This window comes from Corvus hawaiiensis, chromosome 3 (genome assembly GCF_020740725.1).
Source record: "Corvus hawaiiensis isolate bCorHaw1 chromosome 3, bCorHaw1.pri.cur, whole genome shotgun sequence".
Lineage (NCBI taxonomy): Eukaryota > Metazoa > Chordata > Aves > Passeriformes > Corvidae > Corvus > Corvus hawaiiensis.
Genome location: NC_063215.1, coordinates 47,979,237 through 47,991,749, shown reverse-complemented (window position 1 = coordinate 47,991,749; position 12,513 = coordinate 47,979,237). Strand labels below are relative to the sequence as shown.

The window sequence follows — 12,513 nt, the reverse complement described above, 5'->3', positions numbered from 1 at the left end:
GTTTAAAGTTTATTGAGTGTTGCAGTTGTGCAAAATCTGAAATACATAAACAATAAATGAACAGAGAAGTTGTGCATATTATGTGCATTCACTGCTCTGGTCCTGCACAGAATTTGTAAGAACTGACTGATCAAGGGCTCAAACATAACAGCAATAAAACTAAAGTTTCTGGGGGAAGGGAAGCTCAATCCATCCCACTCCGACCAGTTTGATGACAGCAAGAGATGCCCAAAGCCTGGACAGGGATTGTAGGTCAACAGGAGAGCACCTGAAGGGCAGCACAGAGGAATTTCAGCCTCTCCCACCAGCAAGCCACTTCATTGGAGATGCAATTTAAATGCCTCTATGTTAAAAGCACAAAGCATGGGGGATATTAGGAAGAAATTGTTCCCTGTGTGGGTGGTGAGGCACTGGAACGGGTTGCCCAGAGAAGCTGGGGATGCCCCATCCCTGGAAGTGTTCAAGCTCAGGTTGGATGGGGCCTTGAGCAGCCTGGTCTAGTACAAGGTGTCCCTCCTCCTGGCAAGGGGGTTGGAACCAGACAAAGTCTCTTCCAATCCACTCTCTGAAACTGTCCAGGAAATGAGTCACCTATTTGACTCCCCTATATTGCTTATACCAAGAAACAAATACTCAGCTTTGGAGTATTGGTTATAGCATATATTTTATTTTAAATAACCAAGTTCCATGTTAAAGCTCAATACCCCAATGTTCCCTTTAAAATGACAAATGATTAAAAAGATTTTTGTTACAAAACTAAAGCTAACAGCAGTTCAATCTTTTATGTCTGACAATTTATGTTACAACATATATTCTAAATTTGAAAGTACAAAGAGTTTTCAAAGCTGTCCCAGACTATCAAGCTGACTTTGACTTTTTGGGAGTAGGCCCACCATCTTCAGCTGACTTCTCTGCTGGCCTCTTTTTTAAGCCTTTCATTTTCCGTGTCTGCAGTTTACTAAGATCTTGCTTCTGCATGTGGATTCGACCATAAGTTGTACCAAACACATCGTGGGAGATATTCTTTTTCTTCTTAGGCTGCAAGGAAAGAACAATGTCAGTATTTCTGAGTACAGTCCCAGGAGCTCTGGTGAGAATCAAGCACCCAAAAGCAAGGCCTCATACACTGGCTGGAGTTTAGAGACTAAGATTTGTGCTGGGTGTTTTATGTGCTTCCAGGGGAGAGTCTGGATGCCAGCTGACCACCACAGAAGTGCTGTGGCCCCAGGAATGTCAGTTGGCCTCGATGAAAGTAAGCTCTGGTCAAATATACAACAAGTAACACTTCAGTCTTTGCTCCTCTTCACAGATAGATCTGAAAGCAATGCCCTTTCCAAGCTACATACCTTCAGGCCTTTCGGCTGTTTCAAAGACAGCTTATAAAGGTCATCTGAAGCTAAATGTGTCCTCCTCATAACCAGATCTAATGAAGGTCCCATCTCTTCCAGTTCAATTCTGGGTATTTTACAGCCAGATTTCTTCAGAAGCACTCTAGGAGGAGAAAACCAACCAAAATCAACATTGTCCCCTGTGCTAAAGATGTATCCATCTTCCTTAAGGATAGGTTTAATCCTGCAGCTCAAAATACTATTAAATCAACTGCTATCACTAACTCTATTACTGGGAAAGGCATCTATCAATAACAATTTATAATAAATCAGTCCCATTACAATTTGAACACATCCAAAATATGACCTGGCAAAAGTACTTTATTATTTTTTTAAAATGAGACCAGTATAATCAGTATCACTTTTAAAACTCAGCCTCAGTACCCTGAAAGCCATATCACTTCTCAAATTCAAAATAGCACTCTGGGTATTATTAGGCATGAAAAATACTCACTTTAATTTACAGCAAAATAACCAGAGCACTATCTGAGAAAGCATTTTGGTTTTTTGTTTTTAAGAGTGAGGCTGATTTAAATGATTTTGTATTAAGAGAAATCAAAATCACATGGAACACTATGTGTGCTACGAATGTTCACAGCCTCCTAAGTCAGGGAGTGAACTGTAAGGGTAAACACCAATGCAACAAGAAAGATTGCCTTATCCTGCCTTTTCCTGGTTTTCCTTGTGCGTCTGCAGCCTACCCCCTGTTATTCCCTGACAAACACCTAAGTGAGGAGAGTCCTAGAAATCAGCCTGAGAACAGACTAAGTCCATGAAGTCTATGACGGTACCCAGAATTCACTAAGTTAATTCACACCACCTTACTAATCTAGCCATATGGAAGAGCAATCCTGAGCCAGGAGGAGCTCAACAAGGAAGGAGGCAGCAGACTTAGGGCTCAAGTGTTCTCCTGCTGTACAAGTTATGCTGGAGCACCTCTACACATTGCATGTTCTAAATGCAGCTCAAGCCAGTGCAATTTCACAATTACAGATTGAAGTTGACGAGTGTACCAAAACCCAAACAAATAGATAAAACACATACTCACTTGTAGCTTCTCATGTAAATTTTCCCATCTACAGCTGTGAAATGCAGAACATACTCTAAACCAGCCAGACGAATATTGGGCACAGTGGGACCTCTGAAGAAATCTGAGAGAGTATTACAATGAATAAATGCCAGGTTTTTTGGCTGAAAATAAAACCAACAGATGCCTATAACAAACTGGTGATGTGATGTGGGCCCATTTTGATATACGAATCTCACAAAATAGCCACTACTTAAAACTGCAGCCTGGCCAAAACACAGGACAGAAATTTAATATTGCACGTGTTAGCATGCACTGATGAATCCAAATGTGTGTGGAAATCCTGACAAGAACACAGTGACTTTCCAGAGATAATTTGGTGGCAATATACAAGCTACCTATATATATACACTTCCTATCTGTAAGTGCATGAAAAAGAGCAAATACACCTTCAGAGCAGTAACTTAACATTATTAAGCTAATTGGAATAATTGCATTGTCTATGCTTTTAAATATTCATCTCTAAAATCAGGGGAAAAAAATTATCTTATTTGGTGTTTAGACCAGCCAATGCTCAGCTAAACACAGATCAGTACAGAGAAGCCATTTGCTCAGGTATCTGTTTAAAGACATAATTCAAACCTGATACTTAAATCTTAATCATAGCCAGATTTGGAAGACTAGAAAGAGGGATCAAAACCAGTACACAGCAGATCAAAACTGCACCTTGTCTACTCTTATCTACATTTCTCTCTCTGGGAAAAAGTTTCGATATATCATTTCTTTCATATCTCCCTCACAACAAGGCACCTCTGTCCTCTAGGTAAAGCAATATTTGTCATTATGTCTAATGTTTTCTCTATTAATAAGCAACACATCTGTGAAAATAAGATACTTGCTCAGTTTGCAAAGAGAACACTGAAATACAGGTTAAATACAAAATGAGCTGCCTCTCGCAAGGTTCTTATATCAGGCTATGAAAATATACTGTGCAATCAGAGAGCCTGCAATGAGCACAGCAATCTGTCCAACACACGCAGAGGGTGGAGAAAGAATGTGACCTTGACCAAGAGAACAAGGTGTGCTAATAAACATGACAGGGCAATGCTGAAATATAGGAGAACTGTTAACAGATGCAAAACACATCACTCTTTCCCGCTCTGTCGTGTTTTCAGATCCCTTGGCTACTTGTCTTTTCCTTCGCTACCTTTTTGCAAGAGAATCAGCACTGGAGTAACACCCAAAACACAGTTTTGCTGGCAAATACCAGCTGGAGTCAGCCCAGGAAACTTCCTTGGTCAATTAAACACTCTCTTCTCCTTTCGAGTCTAACTTGCAGTTAGCGGAAAAGTTGCAAATATAACATTTTGTTTGCCTGTGGCATATTTTTCCCTTCAATTAGCTCTCTGCAGGTACACAAGCTTACATTCATAGTGGTTTTATTGGCAACACTTCCCTTTCATATTTTCCTGTGGCATCATACATCTTTTTACCCACAGGATGATCTCTTCCAATAAACGCAGGTGGTCAGGAATTTGTTTCCTGGCAACACTGAACAGCTGCAGAAACCTTACACTTCAGTATACCCAGAGTTGAAATTTTTTTAACATAGTCTTAATTTACAACTCTTGCTTTGGTTGGACTAGAGACTTGCTTTCTCCTTTCTTTCCATCCCTAGTTCTCTCTCCCCCTTGTCCTCAAACATGTTTCCAGAACGTCTAATTTACTCTTTCCTACAGAGAGCTTTTCAGGACCTTTCTATTTCCAGATTAAATTGCTAATTGATGGTGGAATGTAAGTCTTTCTGTATCAATTCGTAACCAAAAGCTGGTAACGCTGTAATCTATGCAGCTACGGTTAGATGAGTGCAGTTCAAACTGTATCCCAGACATTTCCCAGCCATCCCCTTTTCCTGACCAGAAAAAGCCCTCAAATCTTTTCAAACACTCAAAAGCAGTCTGTGTGAGGAAGGCTGTTTGAAGACCAAGGTGACAGCCAATCTAAAATTGCAGAGATGTCCTGCAAACCAACGTTTTAGAAAGTGTATAAGCAAGCCCTATAGTGCCTGGCCATTTTTAGGCTAAAATAGATGTTCAGTAACTGAACTAATAACAAGCAGGCAGTGTTGTAAGCATTGAAACATCTTATAGATACAGGCATTAAATGTTATTAGCATTTCATTAACTGCATTCCAAGACTTACATCATCAATGAACTCCTACACTGCCACATCAGAGGGCAATGAAAACCAAAAGAGAAAAAATGGGATGTCTTTGTCTTTCAGGTCTCCAAAGAAAATGCATCTGTCATTTATTCCTCCTAAACAGCATCCTTTCACTTCACAGTTTAACCAGACTATAGCATTTGGTTACCATGAAGACAATAATTCACCTTTGCTCTTAGTTTTACAAAGAAACTGCTGTAAGATGATTGTACAAACATGCATAAGCCCTTTTGATATCACAAAAGACAATGAAAGCTTGGTTGTTCCTCGGCATCACTGGCATCACACTACTTTGGCAACAAGAAGCTGTCAGCTATCTAATATTCCCTCTGGGATCCCAACAACACTGGTACAGCAACAAAATATTTGCAGCTGTTGTTATAAAGACATTCTCCTATCTTTCTTAGCAAGAGTAGCAGCTTAAAGGTACCACCTTTTGCAGAAATGGAACAAATCACTTCTTCCTTATCAGTTAAGTGCAGTTTTGAAGCAGGTCAGATTAATACCCAAAATATTTTAATTGGTTAGTGATACCTTCAAGCTTTTATTCTCCTTAACCTTTTTCTTTGTCTATTGTTTTGCATCTAGGTATTTCACAGAAGTCGGCAGAACAATTAAGACCTGGAGTACTTGGCATATGTTCAAGAAGGAAGACTGGGTGTGGAGTACATTCGACTGCCAAGTCATTAATGGCTAATAAATAGGAGAGGAGAAAGGACAGACAAACATCAAGAGAAATAGGAAGGACTATTCAGTTATTTGGCAACTATCTTACTACGCCTGTCTCCCATTTCAGCTGTTTGACCATGGAGTGCAAAGCACATCTGGATTCCCATCACTGTGCACATGCCTGAACAAGATACACCCCAGAAAAGGCATCTGCTTCCTGCAGCGTAAATACTCATTGACAGTGACACAAACATGCAGCAGTAAAACTCACTTATCTTCGTATTCAATCATCCTCAAAGATGTATAAACTCTGTTACCACCCTTTCATCCATCCCCAAGAATCAGTCAGCTGCACTGAGAGGATGAAAATTTACTCCTCTCCTGCTCCCTTTCAGTCTCATTCCAGATGAAACATCTTGCTTTAAGGAATAATACTAAGGAAAACAATTCTCATTTTTAGGGTCTGTTTCTAAAGAGCAGTCATTTACCCGTTTGCCTAGAAACCTAGAAAACCAAGAATGGAACCAAAAGAACAAGACTGTTCTTATTGGGCCAGGTTCAGTATTTCACTAGTTTAGGAAAAAAAAAAAAAGAAAAAAAGGGAGTAATCTACTTTTACGACAACTATTAAAAAGAAAAAACACACCACCCTACTTTCTATATCTAATTCTACCAAGCAAGATGCAATTCTTAAGTGTCAAGAGACACAGTATTCAGACTTCTGTGTCTGAAAAAGCTACAATGTGCTTTATCTTCCAGAGCCTCCAACCTTAGGATAGTAAAAAATTTCATGCCAGTTTGTTTCCTAAGCTCCAAGCCTGCCTTAAAGTTAGGGCACAACTATTATCTACAGCTGATTTTTACTGCACCTGTTCTTTCTAAGTATCCTAAGCAATGGCACACTTGTTAGAATTGGTGGAATTTCCAACAGAAAAAGCTTTCATTACAAAAACAGAAGCTGAATTATACTGATTTGACTTTTCTGTAAGCAAAAATATCCCACTTTCTGAACTTAGTCCACTGATTTTAATTTAGATACTTTAAAACATTATTTGGTTAGAAAAGTGATGAGCCACTACAATTATAAGGCCAAGACTTTTCGGAAAATGACAGTTTTCCCACAATCAAAGTAATGAATTCTAGTGAACATGAAGTTTCATCTTCAGAGTCTTTTAGGACAGTTTTTTTTCCTCCCTTTAATAGTCCTCATGATTAGTTAACTTTAATTTAATGTGACATGAAACCTACAAGTGCTAATTCTTGTTTTCTTTCTGTGCTGAACACAAGCAAACATTTATTGACAAACTAGCTTTTCCCAAAAGATCATATTACTACAGATCTATGCAATCCTACTGCCCAAATCATCAAAATACTGACCAATAAGAAGGCTCTTCAGTCTTCTGTATTCTTCATTCACGTCAAACACATCACCAGCAAATATCAACATAGGTTTTGTCCCTTCAGGACATTTACTGTTCTGTGGAATAAGAATTTTAAAATAACAAAAATTCAGACAGTGTTAGGGAACATATTTTTGATTTGATAGGTGGCCAGCCATTCAACACTGAATGAAAAACTTCTGTGACCTGTGATCAATAGGGACAGAATAGACCAACGAAATTAAATTAAAAAGCAGAGCATAAAATTAACATTCTGGAGAACAGAAACTACCATCCTCATATACTGCATGAAACACTTTTTTAAAAAACAACTGGATTCACTTCAGGGCACATAAAAAATTGCAACCAAAAAATCCACCACTAGGTGTCGCTGAAATACTGAATTAGCAATTCCTTACCTTAATATCTTTTAGGGAAACAAACTTCTCAACGCCCAGCTCAATCATGTCTAGCACGTGGTAGTCAAACATGCGACCTGTGAGAGCAAAAAAAGAAAAACCAGCTACTTAAATATTCACTGAACACCCCATCATCCCAATAAAAACCCAAGTGAGAGTTATTACCTATTATCAGGTTGTTAGGTCGCTTCTTGTTATGAGAGCCAAAGAGAAACAGAGAACAATCTGATTTCTTGGAAAAGAATTCCTGCAATTGAGGAAAAGAATAAAACTTATGAGTTTCAGTTCACAGGATTTAAAATATTCTGCAAAGGTATATGGCACAAACACATGAGTTTAGGAGCTGCTTAATGAGAAGAGCAACTGCACTTACCAGAAGAGTTTTGAGCATGTCATGGGTGTTTTTCAGCACTTAACGCTAAAACTGACAGCTGGATTCAAGACTCAAATAATTTCTTTTTTTATTTCCTATTGCATCTTAAAAGTCAAGTCAGGCAATTTTTTCTTGCCATTTTATCTATAACACTCTTTTTTATAATTCCTCATTATTTGCTTTTACACAAGATACTTCCAACCACTTCTCCTTGCCTGACAAGTAAGTATTTGCAAGCTGGCTGCTGCTGTAATGCCTCATTGTAGTTTCCCAAATAAGCTTCATGCAGCATATTAGCTTTGCCTGACAGCTTCTGAACAACCAGTTAATTCCCTCAACAGCAAGTCTAACAACATCTGCACTTGGCACAGGAGTCCCACTACACAGCAACTTCATGTCAATTTATTATTTAAGACTAAGATGCTACTTAAAACCAAGCCAGTGGTGACTATCACAGAGATCTTTTCTCCAGGAGGAATAGATTAGAGAACCTATTGTATCCAGAGTCAACATGACAGCAGTTCTTTCTAAAGATGTCCAGCTCTAAAGTCCTTTTATGCACTTCTGCCTCCCAGGGCAGCTCCTCATCTTGTGTATCAACAGTGGTTCAGTGATATACACACACACACAACTTATCCAGTGCTTCCCACAAGTACGTACCTTGTACCAAGTATGAACTTGGCAGCTGTGAAGCACAGAAGGATACTTCACCTCCCACCCCTGCAACAGCAGCAGCTCAGAGAGGACATTGCAGCTCTGCCCCTCTGGGAGGTCAGAGACACCTGGAGGCTGGGTTAATTGCACGTACAAATCACACAGCTCAGCACCAAGTTCTGCCACCAGATCGCTGAGAAATGCTGACTCTAGACAGGCCAAAAACAGGCCAGAGGGGACTCCCCTTGAACCATGTGCTCACACAGCTGTTAATCACTGTGTGTTGATATCTGTATACTCTCCAATAGCTGTGTATTTTATTAAAAAGATGCAAAAAACTCAAATGCCTCAAATCTGCCCTGCATGTACTGCAACAACACATACATTGCAAAACTGCCCTTTTAAAAAATGCCTCTAGCCAGTTAACCAGGACTGCTAAATGACTGAAAGGGGCTTGGTGAGCTTTTCCACTCGGTCCCTAAGCACCCTTGATGGATCCCATGCAGCCCCATAGACATGTGTGTCTAAGTGGTGTAGCAGGTCACCAACCATTTCTTCTTGGATTATGGAGGCTTCATTCTGCTCCCTGTCCCTCTTTTCCACCTCAGGGGTCTGGGTACCCAGAGAGCAACTGGTGTTGCTATTGCAGACTGAGGCAAAGAAGGCATTAAGTACCTCAGCCTTTTCCTCATCCTTTGTCCCTGTGTTTCCCTCCGCATTCAGTCAAGGATGGAGATTCTCCTTAGCCCTCATTTTGTTGGTGATGTAATTGTTAGAACATTTTGTATTGTCTTTTATGGAAGTAACCAGATTAAATTCTAGTTGGGCTCAGGCCCTTCTAATTTTCTCCCTGCATACCCTCACAATATCTTTGTGGTCCTTCTGAGTAGCCTGGCACTTCCAAGGGCAATATACTCTCTTTTTATCCCTGAGTTCCAGCCAAAGCTCTGATCAGACAGGCTATTCTTCTTCCCTGATGGTTCATCTTTTGGCACACAAGGCTAGCCTGCTCAAAATTGTCATAAGAGAAAACACTGTTTATACTTACCAATGATGTTTGGTCCTCAAAAGGCCTGGTAATATTTTTCCTGAGAGGAGGGGAAAAAAACAAGTTAAAATAAAAAAAACCAAAACAGGCCCAAGATAGCCACTTCTAATTAGTTCTCTGATAATAAAAAGTTCTGCATTCTACCAGAAACTCCAGCAGTAGAAGCTCAGTTTGAGTTCAAACCACAAGGCATATTAATACTGCCAGGAATGCCTTAGTGTCACCATTGCCATTTTAAGTACTTTCCTCCATATTTCCTGTCTCCTGGGGCCTGACTTCCAGAACACCAGTACTGGTGACACACCATGAACAACTGCCTTTGCCTGTTCATTCAGTGTTAAATTTAGCTATTACAACTGTCTCTGCACTACATTCATACAGACACTGGGTTCCCATTTTGAGCAAGACTTAGACCTGAAGCCTGCTCTGTACCACCTGCCACAGAACAGGGCTCAGCACTGATGCTGATCACACATAGCTTGTTTCCAGCCTATTGGAAATTATAATCAATCAGTCATCTTCTGCACCCTGGTCATTGTTCAAGCCCCCATGGTAGCCAGCATCTCTATTCATGCTCTGAAATTACCAAAAGCTGTCTGTCTGTCAGAAGAGTCAAAGATGTCAAAGTGAGACCACTTACCTTTTATACAGTACAGCAAAAGGCTTCTTCACAGCATACTGCAAAACACAAAGTTTAACACATGTCATCTCTAAAACATGCACAGCACTGTTGTTTCTATAACCCAATAGTTTACAGGATCACATGAAACAGTAACTGTGCAGATCAGGCTAGAAGAAGGTACCTCAAAAGGCCTGCTCACAGTAATACCCTTCCAGCAGGCGACAATCTTGTTTCCAAATTAATTGCACAAGGAATTATTTGTAGAAACTAAGAAATAACAAAATAACTGAGAAATAGCTGAAATCAAAGCCATGTAATGCAATCCCTCTGCTTCTAAGGGGCATAAGGAAAAACAGGGAGAGAACAACAATTTGATCATAAGAGGCATAAAGTAATAGGAAAACAACAAAGCAAAGAGAAAAAGGAGTGTAGGAACAGCTATAATATTTTAAGCTATGGAGTTAGGAGACATGATTGGTAGTTTAACTTTTTAGGAGAGGCTGAAGCCTCCCTATCAATACAGTCAGTTAACAGGATTCTGGGATATGACTTAGCTGTGTGATACAGTCCCAGTTCTGTACCTAATCCTCTTGTTTTCAAATGGACTTAGCAACACTTCACCTTACATACTGGACAATTGTGGAAAAAATAAAGAGAGGAAGCTCAAAACTTCTGGCAAAGAAGAAACTGGAAGAAAATAATCTCCATTAAGAAGTAGGTAATGACACCTTTGGAGTACTGGTCAGTCTGAGATTTGAGGTACAGGGAGAGTATGAAAATACAGATAGTGCAGCAGAGACAGCAAACTGTAAGAAAGAGAGAGGAAGGTTGCATGCTATGTCCAACAACTTACAATGTCTTTAAGCACTTCGGTCACTGTTAAGTTTGCATTTCCTCCTTTTATGAGCATAGCATTTTTTGTATTTTCATTTAGCTTGGGTTCTCTCTTCTCAAGAAATCTTTTTGCTCTCTTAGTTTTAGGCTTTCTGTAACAATAAATTAATAGTTAAAAACTTAATATACGTAACAAAACCTGACACTGCAGGAAACAGTGAAACCAAACAAGAATTGGAACAAACAGTGTTCAAGTAATTTATTTCAATGACTTAATCCCAACCTGCAGAATTACAACCAATGCCTCAGGTGAATGTGTTTTACTGCCACTCCTCTTCCTCTCTGTCCCCCCAAATTAACAAAGGTGATTTTACAGTCTTGTGCTTTTCAGTTTCTGCTAATTTAGAGCTCAAGCTACACTAGAATTCCCAGCCTACTGACAGGCTGAAGGCTTCGCCTCACACCAGCTCCCTCCACAAGCCAGAAACTTACTTTTGAGAAGAAAACAAAGTTACTCAAAGACCATCAATGGCACCCAAAATAAAAGCACAAGTATGGCACATCTGTTATCAGGAACCAGCAAGCAGCACTGGGCACTATCCAGGTGAAATACCCCAGCCTTCACAGGGGCACACACCTTATACACATCGGTGGCTACATGGCTTAAGAATCACACTTCTCCACTAGATTACCTTCTGAATAAAGCATTAATTTTAATTTCTTCTTTAAAACAAACAACCACACCCGCTCCCCCCCAACAGAATTGTCACGGTTGGAAGAGACCTCTGGAGATCACCGAGCCCAATCCCCCTGCCAAGGCAGGGTCACCTGGAGCAGGTGACACAGGAACGTGTCCAGGTGAGTTTAGATTGTCTCCAGTGAGGGAGACTCCACGGTCTCCCTGGGCAGCCTGTACCAGTGCCCTGCCACCCTCCATGTAAAGAAGTTCTTCCTCAGGTTGAGGTGGGACTTCTTCTGTTTCAGTTCATGGCAATTGCTCCCCATGCAGATGTGCATGTGATGGGCATCACTGAAACTTCAGAGATGAAAAGAATTCTCTCAGGTGTACGGAAACAAACAAATTCAACACCAGCTTGTCACCGCGGTTCTTTTAAGCTACCAATTGAGTAAAGGCTGTTTGGCCACCACTAAAAAGACGGCAGCGCTCGGTTTCCTCTGTCCAGCGCGTTTTCCATAAGGCTTTTCTCTCTGCTGGCTCCCCCCACCGCAGCCCCACGCGGGCCGCCGCCCGCTCCCGTTTCCCAGTGCGGGGGTCCCCCCGGTTCACTCACACGACCCGGTCCAGCGCATCCATCGCTGCCCTCACGTGCGGCAGGATGTGCGGGAGCCGCCGTGCGGCGTCACATCCGCCGGGAGAGCGGGGCGGGGGCACGGCGCATGCGCGCGGCGCTCTGCCGGCTCCGCACACCCGTCCCACGTGGCGAAGGGTCTGGAGGGGAATCTGTACGGGGAGCGGCTGAGGGCACTTGGTCTGTTCAGCCTGGAGCAGAGGAGACTGAGGGGAGACCTCACTGCAGTCTGCAATATCCTCGTGAGGAGAAGAGGAGGGGCAGACACGGATCTCTTCTCTGTGATGACCAGTGACAGGACCCGAGGGAATGCCCTGAAATTGTTGTCAGGGGAGGGTTAGGTTGGATATTAGAAAAAGGCTTTTCACACAGAGGTTGTATGGTTGCAAAAGTTAGGATAATAATAATAATAGAAACAAAAGCTCGACCATTAGAAATAACATTTAAAATATTAAAACCCCCCAACATTATTATGAATGCACTCATAGTTTATGATACACATAAAACGTTTTCAAAAAATAATACTGATTACCAGATAAACTAGAACAAAGAAACAGCTTCAGTGTA

General features: G+C 41.0%; 1 protein-coding gene across 1 annotated transcript; it reads right to left on the bottom strand.

Annotated features, from left to right (window-relative positions):
* Positions 1-645: 645 nt before the first annotated feature.
* RPF2 (ribosome production factor 2 homolog) lies at positions 646-12,034 on the bottom strand. The gene is made up of 10 exons (XM_048298434.1): positions 11,929-12,034; positions 10,656-10,788; positions 9,821-9,858; positions 9,181-9,220; positions 7,271-7,352; positions 7,106-7,182; positions 6,685-6,784; positions 2,437-2,539; positions 1,347-1,491; positions 646-1,038 (listed from the first exon to the last, which is right to left on the bottom strand). Exons 1-10 carry the CDS (start codon positions 11,949-11,951, stop codon positions 859-861), a joined length of 921 nt encoding a protein of 306 aa, XP_048154391.1. The 5' UTR covers positions 11,952-12,034; the 3' UTR covers positions 646-858.
* Between the last annotated feature and the right edge of the window lie 479 nt (positions 12,035-12,513).